An 18124-nucleotide genomic window follows, 5' to 3' on the forward strand; every position below is an offset into this window, starting at 1 on the left:
CACGGTTTAAAACGCTCCTGGCAGCTCACACTGTTTGGAAAGCCTTCACTAAAAGATTTGGGTTGGGGCGGTATAATTCATACACCAGACTGAAAGGAAACCCAAATCTACCGGCGGAAGTTGTTTCTGGTCCTATACTTGCAGAATGGGAAAGTAAAGGAGTCAGAAGGATAGGAGAAATTTTGGGACAGCAAGGGGTCTATCAGTTTTCTGAATTGCAAGCCAAGTATGCATTAGACAAAAGACAATTTTTTAAGTATTTACAAATAAGGAGTTTTCTATATAACAAAAAAGGTGGCCCGTCAGGATTTAGTAAAAATTCAATTATGGAAGTGATTCAAGCAGGAGAGGATTGTACCATAAAGAGATTTTATGCTGAGTTATTGATTTCAAAGGAGGATGATATCGAAAAATGGGCAGATAAATGGAAATGTAGTTTGGAAGTTAGTGAGGAAAGTTTCTATATGTCTTTAGAAATGGGGTATACACTGCTGTGCTCAGCGCCTCTTCAGGCACAACACTATAAAACGCTATATCATCTTAACCACACGCCTGCAAAGATAGCTCAATGGGGTGGCACAGTAGGAACCAGCTGTTTTAGATGTGGAAACTCAGAGGCAGACTTAATACATGTATTTGCAACATGTCCTCACCTGCAGTTACTCACAAAAGACATCGAGGGTTTCTTAAACCGAGTATTAGGAACAGATATTCCCCTAACCCCCTCAATAATTATTTTGGGGGTAAAAGAGGAGGAGGGACAACAGCAGGGCGGAGGGGAATCCTTTTTATTTTTAGCTATGTCAGTTATGAGACTTTGCATTGCATCTGCATGGCTGGACCCTTTGCCACCGTCATTCCATCAATGGTTGGCTAAATTATTAACAATATATAATTTGGAGATTGAGATCTATGCAAGGAAGGGGAAAAAGGGAAGGAAAACTGGTAAACAGATTTGGGATCCTATTACTCGCTGGAAAGAAGAGAGTATGGATTGAAAGGCTTTTTTTTTTTTAAATATTTTTATTAAGTTCTTGGCAGAGAATCAATGACATAATGATTACCAAATATCCGACATGTAAATCTAAACATACTAAACTGAAAATACACTGAAATTGCCTGAGATAGGTACAGATCAAACAAAAGATTGTATTTAAACAAAAACATACTGTCCGAGATCCCGGATATCCAGCGTTATACGCTTTTCTCAGTCAAAGTAATCTTTCCAGATTTTAGTAAATTTACGTAAAGCTCCAATCCTTTTTGCATACCTCAATTCACTATTTCTAACTCTCTTGATTTTTTGAAAACATTCATCTGCAGTTGGAATTATTTCTGATTTCCAATATTTAAGAATAAGAGATCTGGCAATTGCAACAATGATGTACAAAAGCTTCACCAAGGAATCTTCCAAATTAAGCTCTGGATCAACCCCAAGTATAATCAAATTATTATAGTTATCGATCTTAAAATGTAAATATTGAGACAATATAAAAAACATATTTTCCCAGAAAACCTTGATTTTGGGACAAAAGGCAATAATATGGGACCAATTAGCCAAATCAGGTTGAGTGCATCTAAAACAATTAGACGTTGCATTACTATACATTTTGGACATCGTTGCCGGTGTATAATACAATAGCCATTTGCTAAAGAAAAGCATACGTCTCCAGTTTGCCCCTCTAAGGACCGTGAAGTTTAATTTATTTAGTGTTGTCCAGTTTATTTCCTTTAAATTGAAGTTTTCATGTTTCTGCCATTTATTTATCGCTTTGGCACTCAGATCCTCCTCCCTATTTTCTGCCAAACTTTTCCTCCATGTTCCCGCCCTCTTGAATACTGGGGACCAAAAGATATCGTTCGTTAAATTAGAAATCTGGATTAATTGTGTTATATCAATAATACTCAGTAACCTATACAGCGCTACATATGAGCCCATAAGAAGAAAATTACCGCTTATTAACACTGCCATCTCATCGGGAGTCAACCAGACTCCAAATTTAATAAAATTTGATAAGTTAATGAACCCATATCTTGCCCAGGTAAGTGTAATGTCTAATTCTAATCTGGTCCCTAATCTAAAAACAGCCTCTCTCAATGGAGTTACTAGGGACAGGAGAGAGAGTGAGTACCTTTTCAGCATAACATCTCGCTTTTTAAGAAACCAACGCAAAGTCTTGTATCTGACTAATTTGGGGGATTTAAAAATCGCGAGAGGAGAAGGTATTTTGGATTCTTTGCAGATTAGGTCAAAAAAATTTATTATAAACAATACATCTCCAAGTGCTGGATATTTAAATCTCGAAAGATACTGCACAAAATATGCATAGTAATAGTCTTTTAAATTTGGTAGGCCCAATCCACCGTGATCCTTATCTACACATAAGGTTTCTATAGCTAATCTTGGAGTCTTTTTTGCCCAAATGAAGGCTGAAAAAAGAGATTCAATCTTGGAAAAAAAAATGCCAGGAAGGGAACAAGAAATGGTTGAAAACAAAAAGTTGAAAATTGGGAGTATTGACATCTTAATTAATGCTACTCGGCCCAAAATAGATAAAGGAAGTGTATCCCATCTTAGGAACATAGCACGGACTTTCCTAATCAAGGGTTCAAAATTAAGCGTGTATAGATCACGTACTGTAGATGAAAAATAAACCCCTAGGTATCTTTTGGGTTTATTAGTTATACATCTCCGAATATCTGGATGCAGGTCCGGGTTGTTATTCCCGCTAATAATAATCTCAGTTTTCCGCTTATTAATACGATACCCCCCCAATGCTTCAAATTGTGAAAAAATGAGAAAGGCTTGTTCTTGTGACTGCATATCGGATTTCAACAGAAGCATAATATCATCTGCGTACAGTTTGATCTTATCCATACCATCTATCAGTGAAGAAATATTTTTATTTTTTCTTATTGCAGATGCTAGAGGCTCGATAAAAAAAGCAAAAAGAGTGGGGGAGAGAGGGCAACCTTGTCTCGTTCCTCTTTGAACAGGAATAGACCCAACCATCAATTTATTGATTAGAATATGGGCTTTTGCTCCCTGGTACAAATTTCGAATCAAAGTGATGACTTGAGAAGGTATACCAAATCGATATAAAATAAAAAAAAGAGTGTCCCAAACTACTAAATCAAAAGCTTTTTCTGCGTCTAAAAGAAGAATTAAAGCTGATACCTTACGAGTTTCAAAAAAATCTAGTGCTTCTGCTAAATAATGTGTGTTAGTGAGCAGTTGGCGGCCAGTTATAAATCCATTCTGCTCTGTATGAATTAACTGTGGCGCAACCTTATTGAAACGAATAGAAAGCAATTTTGTAATGATTTTGTAATCCGAGTTTAATAAAGTTATAGGTCTATAGGAATTTGGGTCTTTTGCATCTTTTCCTTTTTTCACAAAGCTAACCACTGTACCATCATAGAAAGATGTCGGGATTGGTCCCCCCTGAAGCATTGAATTTACTAATAAAAGAAGTATTTCTGAAAGAGAGCCAAAAAAGGTAACAAAAAATTCGGCTGGAAAACCATCTGGGCCGCAAGCCTTACCATGTGGCAAGTTTTTAACTACCTGCTCCAATTCTTTAATAGAGAAAAGAGAAGCCATTGCTTCTTGATCCATATTGGAAAGTGATGGAAGAGAGTATTTATCTAGAAATACATTTAAACTAATTTGGTCCAAAATATGGGAAGAAGAGTAGATATTTTCGTAATGGGTTAACATAATTGCTCCTATTTCTGCCTGATCTGAGGTATCTTCTCCGGTGGTAGGCGATTTTAGAGAACGAATCAGATTGGCTGCGGCTTGTTCTTTTACTTGCCATGCCAAAAATTTTCCAGTAAAGTTGCTATTCTCATAGGATTTCTGTGCTTGCCTATAAAAGATTTCCTCACTTTTTAAGAAATAGTGAGCACTCAGTTCACGTTTTGCTGCATTTAATAGGTTTTTTAACTCTACTGAGGGATTATAATATTTTTGATGTATTAAGGCTTGTATTTTTTGCTGTAGCTGGTTTTTTGTATCACGAAATATAGCTGCCTCCCTTGCGTCCCTACTAATAATAACGCCCCGGATATACGCCTTCAAGGTGTCCCATATAATATGAATTGGTGCTGTCCCCATATTTCGTTCTACAAAATCCTTAATCTCTGCCTGGACAGACATAACCCAAGGTTCATCATTCAAATAGGATTTATTAAAGACCCATCGTTTCACCACATTAGTCCTTGCGTCTAGCACAATTTCAAGGACAAGCATTGCGTGATCGGAGAAGCCATTATGTAAAAACTTATGATCTCGACTGGTAAGTATTGAGGAAATTAGAAAAAAATCTATGCGAGAAAATGACTTGTGCCTCCCCGACCAGCATGTATATTCTCTTTTATGAGGGTTTACTAACCGCCAACATTCAGCTAGATCTAAAGTCCTAATATTGTTAAGAATAATCTGATAAGATTTAGGTTTAGACTGCTTTTTTCCGCCCAGAGTTGAATCAAATTGTGGGTTCATCAATATATTAAAGTCCCCTCCAATAACTATATCCCCGTTGACCATAAGGAGAGATTGAAACATTTCTTCATATATTAAAGGGCAATCGTTAATGGGAGCATAGAAGTTCACAAAAGTAATGGGAGATGGTCTATTCTTAAGTTTACAGTTAGCCCAGCACCAACGGCCCTGTGTATCTGCTTCGGTAAGAATTATTTCTGCCTCTAATTTCTTACTAAAGAATAGTGCAACCCCCCGCTGGGACTCCGAAAAGAAAGAGAAACCTCGATAGTCGGCCCATCCTTTAAACATGGAAAATGTATCTGCCTTAGAAATTGCAATATGAGTCTCTTGTATCATAATAACTGCAGGGTTCTCTGTTAGAATCCATGCCTCTATTGCCCTCATTTTCTTCTTATTATTGAGACCGTTAACATTAAAAGAAATAATTTTCAGACCCAACTTAGACATAGTTCAAACATATAATTAAGGTACATAGCGTGCATTTCAGCCCTTATTTCCCCAAACTTCTTAGAACCATCCACACTGTGCTTACAAAATGAGTTAATCATCAAACAAAAATAGCACAATGCACCGTCTCTCCACCAAGAACACTTTTTTTTAAAGTTTTTTTCCCCCCTGAACAATATATATGTCTAATGTGTATTGGACTGTTTAATTTATGTTTATGTTCTTTGATGCCTGCTTAGTTGGTGGGATATTTTGCAACCCTGTTTGGACTTTAAAAAACTGCACTTTTTAAAAAAAAAATTTTTTACCCTTTATCTCTAAGTGTTTGATATGTATTGTTATATGTAATATATTGCCGTGCCCTGTATGTAAAAGTGGGAAAAAACTTATTCAATAAAAATATTTTTTTTAAAAAAGGAAGATAATGAGAGGGAGAAAGAAAAATCAACAAGACATCTCCAGTTTCCATGGGACAACCTTTGCTCGATCAGCAATTCTTGTGCCATCATGAGTGAGGATCTTAGAATCACCCAAGATTGTAATTTTTCATACTCATTAGTTCAAGGGATGACAAACGCCAAGGGGTTAGAAACGTATCCAGGCTTGGGAGAAGTGATGGGGACTCTCTGGAAGAGAATCCAAAAGGATCACCAAACTCCTTACGAACCAAACCCAAGGGAGGGTGGTCAAGGAACAAATGTTTGAGAAGAAACGTAAGATGAAAAACATGGCAACATCACCAGTTCAGTAACTAAACATTGGGGTTGGTATCGGAAGTGTCATGGAAATGTTTCCAACAAAGCAAGAACAAAAAAATTCCCAAAAGTGAAAAGCAACAACAGCTTTGCACATGGCAGAAGCAGATTCAAATGAACAACATGCAGCATAAATATGCTGCAAACCCATTCGCACTGCTTCATTTGTGTTCCAACTTGACTTGATTATTCACGATAAAGTTGTCCAAATATCCATAAGCTTCACACAGAATAGTTGTGCCCATCCAGGCCTCTTACTACATTGTGTCAGGACATTTAATTCATGAATTGCAGCAAAACTCTTGTTCCCAATGCATTTCGGGCATCTTTAATTGCCCTTCATCAAGGGATCTGTTACATTACAATAAAATCCATGTTAATTACCCATGTTTCTACTTCACAAAGTATTACCAACTTCGCATACTCTGAAAATACCCTACATGATTTGCCCTTATAACTAAATGATTAACAAAATAACTGACCCTTATCACCCTTCGGCCAATGTCAAGAGTTAATTCAGCACGGTAAGCAGATTCAAACCAGAGTCCATGTAGTGGAACAGATGAGAAAGAGTCGGCAGAGTAGTCCACCCATGCTAAGATATAGACATGGTACGTCCACAAAGAACCTTGAGAGTAATAGAAATGTTAAGAGTCCTTCTTGCCCGTGCATAGTGAGAGCAAATACAAAGAGTGCTAACACCTGAATAGATACCAAAGATGGAATACCGCCTAGGCCAGGATAAGATAATGTACCCTAGGGTAAGAACTATGCCCTCTTCCCTTGTGTCTGCTAGGAAAGAAAGGGCACCAGATAAAGTGTAAGGAAAAAAGACCTGGCTAGCGAGAAGAATACACTCAACAAAACAGGGGGGAAGGAGCAAGGAGAAACCTCTTGCACCAGCTTACCAAAGCAGACAATTTGAAGTGCCCTATAAGTGGTACTAAAGTGCCGGAAACATATGTGTGGCATGCCTGTCAGGAATACAGACTAAGTACCCTGTAGGACAGGAAACAGGGCAACAGTGCATCCGCATAAGACCCCAATCACAACCTAGGTAGAAAAGCAAAAGAACATCTTGCATCAACAGGCGTTAAAGCCAGATAGCGCCATAAAACAATATGCGTCTCAAACAATAGGGACCATAACCTGTCTTTGACAGTTTAAGAAGGAATATAAAAATACCTGCAGGAGACAGGAGCACCTCATTGGGTGCCACCTGTAGATCAAATCTGAAAGAAAATGCAAAAAAACAGTGCCCTAGAATGGCTGATATGTTAAAGAAATCAAGGAAACCATACCCCGTACAAGCTCAGAACGGGAGGAAGAAGAGGAGCAGAAAGTACAGCTACACAGGGTTTAAGAGTATGCTCCACCCCAACAATTCTGAAAAAAGTGTAAAGCAGAATCGGCGTGATCGCCAAATAGATGTTGACCATCAAAAGGCAAATTCACCAAGGTGGATTGAACAGCCTCCAAAAAAACAGAAGTGAGTAGCCAGGCACGCCAACGAAGTGCAGCTGAAAGAGTCATGGCTCGCCAAAGAGAAGAAATGCGTTACTTACCTGTAACTGCAGTTATCCAGTATTAGTGTCTTTCATAGATTCACATGCCTGAATCATTCCCCGTCGTCGAGACGGGAGCCTCCGGTACATAAAAAAGTAATGTCCTAAGACATACATAAAGAGAATAGGTCTAAGGGTCTAACCTTAGTAACCTATCTAGGTCCTTATGCAGGAAGGACCAAATAGAGTAGGCTCCAGGGTCCCACCTTGGTAGCCTATCTGTGTCCTTTTGTAAAAAAAGGACCAAAACAAAAGGAACAACCAATCAGCTACTACCTCCCTCTAGAACCTTCCTGTGAGGAGCCTCAGTCTCTCAGATTTTCGTACGCACCAAGTTGGATAGGTGTAAACCTGTAGAGAGAGGTGAGTCCTTCCAGGGGAGGCGGGAGGGTGCATGTGAATCTATGAAAGACACTAATACTGGATAACTGCAGTTACAGGTAAGTAACGCATTTCTTATCCAGTATTTGGGTGTCTTTCATAGATTCACATGCCTGAATCAGAGTAGCAAGCAATACAATATGCACATTCTGTGAAGATACAGACAGTATATTACTGCAAGAAATGAACATTTGTGACTGTAGGAAAAAAACAACAGCATACAATGTCATGCAGAATCTAGTAACAAAGAAATGTGCATACCAGTCAAGGATGGTGGGAAGTAGGAGGGCTCACCTCACTGGAATAGATGGCGAAGCACTGCTCTGCCCACTGCTGCGTCTTTCGTCAGCTCAGCGTCCAAGCAGTAGTGCCTGGTGAAGGTATGCGGGGACTTCCAGGTCGCCGCTCTACATATGTCTAGGAGTGGCACTCCAGCAAATAGTGCCGCAGACGTAGACATGGCTCTGGTGGAGTGGGCTTTGGCCCGTGAGTCCAGAGGTCTTCCTGCCTTCTCGTGGCAGAGAGTTATGGCTGAGGAGATCCATCGTGATATGCTCTGTTTAGTTAAGGGCATGCCTTTCCTAGGCCTGCTGAATGCGACAAAGAGTTGGGATGACTTCCTGAATTGTCTTGTTCTGTCAAGATAGAATTTTAGGCATCTTTGAAGGTCTAAAGAGTGCAGTGATCTCTCAGCCGGGGTAGATGGGTTCGGAAAGAATGATTTAAGAACCACCGGCTCATTAAGATGGAAGTCCGAAGGGACTTTGGGTATGAAACGTGGGTTGGTACGCAGGATGACTCTGTCCTCCTTGAATTGAAGGAATGGGTCCTGGACGGAAAGGGCCTGTAGCTCGCCTACTCTTCTGGCCGAGGTCAGAGCAAGTAGGAGGGCTGTCTTCCACGACAGGAATTTTATGTCAGACTTGTGGATAGGTTCGAAGGGATGTTTCATCAGCTGGTGAAGAACTATGTTGAGCTGCCACGTTGGAGGGACAGGTTTTGGTCTAGGGAAGGACCTAAAGAGGCCTTTCAGAAATTGCTTAATGAGTCTGTCCGCCCACAGAGAGGGGCCCCTAGAAGTTCGAGTGAACCTAGAAATCGCTGCCAAGTGGACCTTGATGGACGCATGGGCCAGGCCTGAGTGCGCCAGGTGTAGAAGGTATGGCAGGAGTTGTTGGGGAGTGACCCGGAAGGGGTGTAGACCCTCCTTTTCACACCAGATGCAGAAGCGTTTCCACTTGAGAGTATAGGTCTTTTTTGTGCTGTTAGCTCTGGCGTTGGACAGGACATCTTTGCACTCTTGTGGGATGTTTAGATGGCTGAACTCACGGTAGTCAGGAGCCAGGCTGACAATTTCAGAGGGCCCAGGTTCGGGTGGAGAACCTGCCCGTGAGACATCGTGAGCAGGGTTGGGTGACTGTGAAGACGAAGAGGTGGGTGGACGGATAGACGGTGGAGCTCCGTGTACCAGTGCTGCCTCGGCCAGGATGGGGCGATGAGGATTAGAGTGCAGGGCTCCGATTTCATTTTCCTGATTACTCTGGGTATCAGTGGGAATGGCGGAAAGGCGTAAGCAAACACGTTCTGCCAAGCTATTGAAAATGCATTCCCTAGAGTTCCTGGTTGGGGAAGCCTGCTTGCGAAGCTTGGGCATCTGGCGTTCTCCCTGGTGGCGAAGAGGTCTATCTGTGGTGTCCCCCACTTCGTGAAGATGTGGTTCAATGCACTCTCGTCTAACTCCCATTCGTGGGATAGGGACTGTTCTCTGCTGAGGGCGTCCGCCAGGACATTGTCCTTGCCTGGAACGTATTCGGCTTTGAGGGTGATGCCATGTTGTAGAAGCCAGTTCCAAACTCTCTGAGATTCTCGAGAGAGAGATAGCGAGCGCGTCCCACCCTGTTTGTTCAGGTAGTGCATAGTCGTGGTGTTGTCCGTCCTGACTAGCACTGGGGAGTTTCTGATGCGCGGGAGGAACGATTGGAGCGCCAGGAAGACCGCCCGTAGCTCTAGAATGTTGATGTGGAGCTTGGACTCCTGTGGCGACCATTTTCCGTTGGTCTGCAGTTCTTGTAGGACTGCACCCCAGCCCTCCAAGGATGCATCCGTGGTGATGATATGTGGTTGCGCCGGAAGCAGGAACGGTAGTCCTTGCGACAGGTGTTTGTCTGAAGTCCACCATTGTAGACTGTTGATTAGATGTTGAGTGACTCGTAAGCGGTCCTCGAAGGATCCCTTCGCTTGTGTCCATTGTTTTGACAGTTCTTCCTGAAGGGGGCGCATTTTTAGGCGGCAGTGAGGGATGAGAAGGATACATGACGACATCATGCCAAGGAGCGATTTGAAGAGGCGGACGGTCAGAGACTGTTTGGATGCCACTGACTTGGCCAAGGAGATGAGTTTCGACTTTCTCTCCTGTGATGGAAAGGCCTTCGTGCAATCCGTGTCCAGGGTAGCTCCTAGGAAGGTGATGACTCGAGCTGGTGTCAGGGATGACTTTTCCCTGTTGAGGGTCAGTCCAAGGCGGCGGAAAAGATGCAGACAGGCGCTGGAAGATGCAGCTGCGGCTGCTCTCGACGGAGCTTTTACCAGCCAGTCGTCCAGGTAAGGGAAGACCTGGTGTCCCTGCTGGCGGAGATAGGCTGCGACCGGAGAAAGGCATTTCGTAAAGATCCTTGGAGCAGATTTGAGGCCGAAGGGGAGTACGCGGAATTGGTAGTGTATCCCTGCGACTGCAAACCTTAGGAACTTTCTGTGACCCTTGAGGATAGGGATGTGGTAATAGGCGTCCTGTAGGTCGAGTGATGTCATGTAATCGCCTTTTTCCAGGAGTCCCAGGATCTCCTGTAGCGTGACCATTCGAAACGATTGCTTCTTGAGAAACACGTTGAGGGCTCTTAAGTCGAGAATTGGACGCCATTTCTTCCCCTTCTTGTGGATGAGGAAGAAGTGGGAATAGAAGCCCTCCCCCATCTGGGCGTGTGGAACTTTTTCTATCGCGCCTTTCTGGAGCATGGATGTTAGTTCTCGCCGAAGCAGCCGCAGGTGTCTGTGAGGACGCTTGACAGGTGGTGTCTGAGGAGGGTTTGAGAGGAATTCTAGAGAGTGGCCGAATTGAAGGAGTTGTAGAACCCACCGGTCTGTCGTTATTTGCCGCCAGTTTTGAAGGTAAAAGGAAAGCTTCCCTCCAAGTCGCAAGGGAAGCGATGGTGGAGGGGCTGGCCAATTGGAAAAGTCATTGTCGATTGCCTGCTGGTCTCTTCTGTCCTTTCCCTCTGTAGGACGATTTATTGAAGGAGGACTGACGTCCCGACTGGTTTTGGCGCTGTTGAAATTGCGTTTTACCCTGAGAGTAAGAGTAAGAGGACTTGTTTTGATAAGATCCTCTATAGGAGGATTGTCCCCTCCCCCTGTTGGCACGAAAGGACTGAGTGCGAGATTGCAGAGTGCCCAGGGCTCTGGCTGTGTCAGTGTCCTTTTTAATTGCAGTGAGGGCTTCGTCAATCTTCTCGCCGAATAGGTGATCGCCATCATAGGGCATATCTAAGATCTTGGTCTGGACCTCCTGTCTGAAAGAGGTGGCTTTAAGCCAGCCTTGGCGTCGCAGGACAGCGGCTCCCGCCAGCTGTCTGAATCCAGTCATGGCCACGTCAATGGCGCAGTCTATCAGTTCTGAGGCCGATGTTTGGCCCTCAAGGAGGAGCGAGTGTGCCTCCGCTTTAGCATCTTCCGGCAGGTCGGCAATGTAGGGCGCGATGTCCGCCCAGAGTTGGCGGTTGTAACGCCCAAGAAGGGCGATGGAATTGGCAATTTTCACCGTTGTCGCAGAGGTAGTGGAAAAGCGTTTCCCAACTGCATCTAACTTCCTGCCTTCTTTATCTGGTGGTGTCGATAAAGGTGATGCAGGGTTACGCGAGTTCTTCTGCGCCGCCTGGGTGACCACAGAGTCCGCCTTGGGGTGACCCGTGAGGCATGCTGGAGCTGAAGACGTAGCTCTGTACTTTTTATCCAGTTTGGGTACGATTACCTGTAGGGAAGCTGGAGATTGCATGAGCTGCTTGCCCTGTTTGAGTAGATAATCAATGATCGGAATCGATCTAGTAGTTTTCTTAGTTGGTTCTTTAAAGTCATAGAGGAAACATTCAGTTTCCTGAGATTCCATTGACATATGGAACCTTTTGGCAGCCCTTTCCATGAGGTTATGGAAACCTCCAATATCAGCAGGTGGAGACTCAGAAGATTGTGGCTCCGGAGAGGCTGGAGAGTGAGTAACATAGTCCTGGTCCGCATCCACGTCCGTATCATCATCTCGGACTTCCCCTTCTTCATGTTCTCTGTCCTCTTCCTCGGACGAGATAGGGTCTTGAGCAGGGTCCTGTGTCCTAGGAAGGACCAGTGGAGGGGGCCTAGGTCTTGTCCCTTGTGCAGGAACGGGCACAGATGGCTGCGGGGTTGGTGGGACAGTAGGGGTGGCTTTCTGCGGAAACCGCAGTTTGTAGTCTTGGACGAGAAAGCTCAAGTCTGCAACCAATGAGGCCGGCAAGCACACCATTGGGGTCACCTGGGTGTGGACTTGGGTAGGCACTACTGGAGGGGTCGATTCCTCAACCTCCTGCTCTTCGTCCGTACTCTGGCACTTGACAATTAGGTCGGAAGGACTAGTGGCTTGGGTAAACTCCTCCTCCTCCTCCGGCTCCTGGTCCTGTAAGAAGCAGGATGGTGTCAGCTGTTGGACCTTACTAGGTGAGGTCATCTCCGGAGTGATCTGCCTTTTGGTGATCCTAATGGAGACATGGGAAGTCTGAGCGTCCATTGCGTGTGACAAGAGCTCGGATTCTTTCCAGGTACCAGTAGCCGTCGGTATAGTCTTCGTCGACGGTGCATCCGTCGACGACCCTCTCGTCGACGGAGCTTTAAGCAGCGTTTCCTTCGTCGACTGCTTCGTCGTCGGCGCCGCCGTCGACGGAGCGCCCTTCGTCGACGGAGTGTCCCTCGTCGACGGCTTCGTCGACGGTGTGACTTTCGTCGACGGTGTCGTCGTCGACGTCTTCGTCGACGGTGCTGTCGTCGACGCCCTCGTCGACGGTGCCGTCGTCGATGTCCTCGTCGACGGTCTTGTCGTCGACGGTGCGGAGGATGAAATCGGTCGTCCTGCTGACGACGAGTAGGTTAGAGTCGTCGATGAGGAGGACGCCGACGATGCCATCGTCGTCGATACCGTCGTCGTCGATGTTGAGACGGTTTTAGGCGATGAGGTGGTCGCCGATTGCGCCGTCGTCACCGTAAGCAGTGGTTGCTTCCTAGGGACAGGAAGGTCCTTGCTAGATACGGCAGGCTTGCCCTCTGAAGCCTTTTTAGACCTCTTAGGAGGGGTCGCTGAGTGGCCAGGCGAGGAAGCCCTAGGCCTCTTCAGGGAAAGTTGTGAGGCGACCGACATGCTCCCACCCTCGGAAATGAGGTCGGTCGGTTTGTCTTTGAGCCTGTTCAGCCAGATAAGAAGTCTCCCTTCCCGGTCTTTCTGGGTTTTGACGGAGAACTTACGGCAAATCTTGCAGTCGATGGTCTTGTGGTGAGGGTAGAGGCAATACAGGCATTCCTCATGTTCGTCGTCCACGTGGAGCCTTAGTTTACCACAGGAGGCACAGGGACGGAAAAGTGCTCTTTTCTTGACGTCAGCCATAGTAGAAAGTCGAAAAAACTGTGAAGTTTGGAGAAAATACGATATTCCTGAGGAGAACTCAGGTGGAGACTCCCTAGCACAACGTGCGGTAGAAAATCTGAGAGACTGAGGCTCCTCACAGGAAGGTTCTAGAGGGAGGTAGTAGCTGATTGGTTGTTCCTTTTGTTTTGGTCCTTTTTTTACAAAAGGACACAGATAGGCTACCAAGGTGGGACCCTGGAGCCTACTCTATTTGGTCCTTCCTGCATAAGGACCTAGATAGGTTACTAAGGTTAGACCCTTAGACCTATTCTCTTTATGTATGTCTTAGGACATTACTTTTTTATGTACCGGAGGCTCCCGTCTCGACGACGGGGAATGATTCAGGCATGTGAATCTATGAAAGACACCCAAATACTGGATAATTTGTGGTATCCACGCCACATAGAATAAGTAACTTAGCTGCCTGTTGGACATCATTTCGGGTCTCTTTTGGGAGCGAGGGGAGAAAGTGTGAGACCAAATCCCCCAACACATGAAAAACGCGGCTCAGAACACAAGCAGTATTAAGTGCCCGCAAAACGGAATTGTTGGCAGAAAAAAATATCTACCAAAAGTATTAAGACCCCTAGACTCCGTATCTAGAGGGACATCAGGAAGGGCGTTGTTGTCAGGGAAGGCTGTAGCAGCATGAACCACTAATCTGCGTGAAGCTGATTGCTGGAGGAGGCAGACCGGGTCTCCAGGGGCAGGACTGTCTTTGAGCAATAGACCGGTCCATTCCACTGGGGCCCTCAAAAAGGGTTTAGATCAAGAGCCCTATAAAATATCAAACAGAGCTTCACTGAAGTGGGGCATAGCCTCAATCCCCTGTTTGGCCCTGATGAAGCACCCCAATTAAGGTTTCAATGGCCACCTCCACAGATGGGAGCTGCAGCTCCATAACCACACCTATCCTACTCAGAAGCTCAGCAAAAGCAGAGCTACCCTCAGTAGTCCACGAACGTGCAGGTCATCCTGAAAAAAGCACACTTTTTCGTCAACAAAATGTCAAGATAGGCCAAAAACCGTCCAGAGGCACCGCTCCAAAGATCCGCGTTGTAAGCACGGAAAGGAAGAAACTGAGGTCATCACACCAGGGGACAGCTTATATGGACTCAGTCAACGTCACATTTGGGAAAATATGTGCCTACGGACTCCCTCGATGCCCTATATAGACGGGCAAAGGTACTGCTGTAAAAAAGATGTTGGATCCAGTCTGGCACCTGGAGATCATTCTAAGGTAAGGAATCTGCGGCTAGATGTCTCTATCAGATATCAGTATTTTTAGTGAAGCCATTACGTAGCTGGGTAACCAGTGTCCAGTCCATGCCTTAAGGTGGCTTCCTGATCACTTGCACTGCTTAGTAAGGAAACTAGGCATTACAGGGACACATCTTTATCATGTAATATAATGCACTTTGCATTGAGGTTCTAAGGCCTGCCATGGGGGTGACTTACATATAGTACAAGCAGTGTAGAGTGGCATGGCACAGAGGGAGTGTGACATGTCGTGTTTTAGAGTGATTAAAACATTTCACACATCCTACAATGGCATTCCGCATGCAGTTTGTTTGTGGGTCGCTTAGGGTGGCATAATATATGCTGCAGCCCTTATGGACCCTCCTTAGTATCTGTGCCTTAGATACCAGGGGTACCATTTACTAAGGACTCACAGGGGTGCTAAAACCCTTGCCAATTGGGTTACAACTGAACATTTGTCCTGTTTTTAGCAAAGGAGCACTGGCACTGGGGCCTGGTTAGCAGGGAACCAGTGCACTACCAATCAACAACATTGGTATCAGTGAGCACAATGTGGGGGTGGCTACGTCAATAAGTGGCACTTTCCTACAACATTATAACAGCCTTTGCACAGATTACAATATAAAACTGAACTAAGTGACAATTATTGAAAATTATAACGTCTAAATATTCGAGGAGTAAATGCCCTGACTACGTTGCTATGAGTGAGCCAATTATGTTTTTGGCAGGGACTACAAAAATGTTCCATAACACAATTGTTATATATGACGCGAAATTAGAATCTACCAAACTATAAAGTAATGTTTTTTGACCACCAAACACTGCATGCTAAATCAGCTATAGGTGCTTCCAAATATAGAAATAGAAGGTGGATACAAACCCAACACCCATACGTTACTGGGCACAGCTAAAGAAAATGAGCAGCAGATTCTGATGGAGTAGGGTTACGAGCTGAACATCAAAAGCCCACATCCATCGCACAGAGCCGACTATAGAGGGCCAAAGGTCATTTGCAGGGGTTATGGATGCGTGTGGAATAGGTGTGGCCAAGGGCCACACCCAGCTGACCTACTGGAAATCACTATGGACTAGCCCCAACAGACTATGCTAGAAGGAAACGGGATGAGGTTGACTGCTGCCCGTGCATCCAGTGGGTACTTTTGCCAAATGCCAACATGCATCATAAGAACACCATATTAATTCACTTAATAACCTTTGCTAAAGGACAGTTGCTATTCTATAATTCATAGGTACCATCCACAACTTAAAATTACTGAACCTCACCTGCAACCATTTCCTTAAGCGAGCAATGGGCTGTAGGTTTGAAACCTAGTAACCACAAAATTATAACTCTACTCCATATATTGTTGGTAGAGGGCCTGTTCACCTGTTCTTGATGAGTTACTTCAATAGAGGATGGTATATACAGTTTTCGCAGTCTCCGCTAAAGGTGGCCTTTCGGTTTACGGTGATGGAGGCTTCTCCTTGTGCACAGTACATATTAGCATTTTAACCAAGAACAAAGATTCACATAATTTAATGGCATGATCGTGTACATATTCAAACTCAGAATACAGAGGATTCACAATGTAGAGGAAATATTTTTTCAAAAGCAACAGAACAATCAACTGTAAAATGAATAAGAATATTCAAAATGGTACGAATGACAATAGTAGATAGGATAAGAAAACACTGATATACGTATGTATGACTTTATGCCCACATATTGGAAGTATATCATATTTGTGAAAGTTTCAAAAGATGCAGACCTCTTTGACTCTGATGATATTCTTTAGATCCTGTTGACTTTCTTTCAGTTCTTCAACCAACATTTCTACACGTTCTTTTTCATTTGAAAGTTCTTGAATTGTCTCCTGGATTAAAGATTGTAATTACAAATAAAAAATTATCTCTTGCCAAAAGATAAATCATGCGTATATAAACCATGATGTGTATCAAAGTAAGGGTTTCCATTATATTAATAGTTGACCAGGAAACACTTTCATTTTCAAACATTACACAGTTTTTATTATTTCTTGTTTATATGTGTTTGGGTTTCCACCCCAAGTTAAGACATAACGGATACTAATGAATGGAAATACTCAAACTAATATAAAATGTCAATAGCAGCGAGCGTGTCTTGAGTCTCTGTGGAGCATGCAGCAAGGGTGCAATAACAGGGTTTCTTAAACAAGCCATTGGATTCAGCAGCCTCAAGCTGACGCTACCTAGTAAACAATTACATTTTTGTCATGGAAGGTAAAAATGGTCCAAAATACTGTTTTTATATAAAGCTCAACATTAAAGTCTGACAAATGTTAAATTAATGTATTTTTAGTTCACACCTTTTGCTTCTAATAAAGAGTACTTTTCCGTCAGCTCCTTACTCGTGACTGGATGACTCTGTTGCCTGTCCCACTTTTGATTTGATGGCTTTCCTCCCTCGTAGCCCCAATGCTGTCGGTCCCACATCTTGCTCTCTGGGCCCAATTCACAAAGGTAAAGTTAGACCAAAAGTCTAACTTAGACCAAAAGTCTAACTTAATTTTTTTTCTTCTCGTTATTCAAAAACTTGCGAGTCGTATATTTACGCTTGAGGAGGGTTCACACTATGGGCTGAGGATCCGCACTTGGGGCGGAACGTCCGCCAAGTGTAAAGATACTACTTGTAAGTACCTTTGGGAATACAAATAAGTAGTGAAGTAAGACTTTTGGTCTAAGTTAGACTTTGGTCTAACTTCACCTTTTGAAATTGGGCCCTCTGCATTTAATGGGATGCATGTAATCTATCACCTCTCCCTCCCCCAAATGCTTCCAGCCCGCTCCCTGGTCCAATTGCTTTTCTTATTCTTTTATAACTATGGTCTGTTGTATGGCATTTTAGGACCCTAGTATAATTTTCCCGATTGATGCCCTTATGTAGGTATAAATCACCTTGTCCTATATAGGCATAGAAATCATAACCATATTTAGACATAGCTCATGCAGTCCAAATACGCCATGGCTACTTCCACTAGTTCCGAAAATCCACAATGATTTCTTGGAAAACTCGGCTTCAGCAGTTAGGGACTTCCCCTTGCTTGAATACTGATTTGTCCAAGAACTCATGGAGTTTTCAAAGAACTGAGACTCTTTGATGACGTTATTATGTCCACCTTTACGTGAAACTCGGCACCTTCAAGGTATAAATATGCCCACACTTGCCATAGCAAACACACAGTGGTTTGGAGCAGTACGACTATCTACTTGCCCGACGCATCCTGCTACAGCAAGTGCCAAAGGAAGCCGACCCTCCAGGAGACACTCTGGGAGAGACGCTGTCTTTTCTCTTGCCGAGAAATCCAGCTCAAGTGTTTCCAAGCTCCCCTTGCGGGGTGTTGGGAAATCGAGTCCTGAGGCTGACCTCCTTCATTCTAACCAAGGTACGGAGCGGATTAGACCCTAAGTGAAATCTTGGATAGATTCTTGGCAAAAAAGAATACTAAACTTATGCTACACCACACTTACT

General features: G+C 44.0%; 1 protein-coding gene across 1 annotated transcript in view; it reads right to left on the reverse strand.

The window, feature by feature from the left end:
* SYCP1 (synaptonemal complex protein 1) overlaps positions 1-18124 on the reverse strand; it is a 5090281-nt gene that overhangs the window by 3317817 nt on the left and 1754340 nt on the right. The window contains exon 16 of the mRNA XM_086919665.1: positions 16386-16490. Coding sequence (XP_086775791.1) covers positions 16386-16490 — 105 coding nt within the window. The remainder of the gene's footprint in view (positions 1-16385; positions 16491-18124) is intronic.

Source organism: Lissotriton vulgaris, chromosome 5 (genome assembly GCF_964263255.1).
Source record: "Lissotriton vulgaris chromosome 5, aLisVul1.2, whole genome shotgun sequence".
Taxonomy (NCBI): domain Eukaryota; kingdom Metazoa; phylum Chordata; class Amphibia; order Caudata; family Salamandridae; genus Lissotriton; species Lissotriton vulgaris.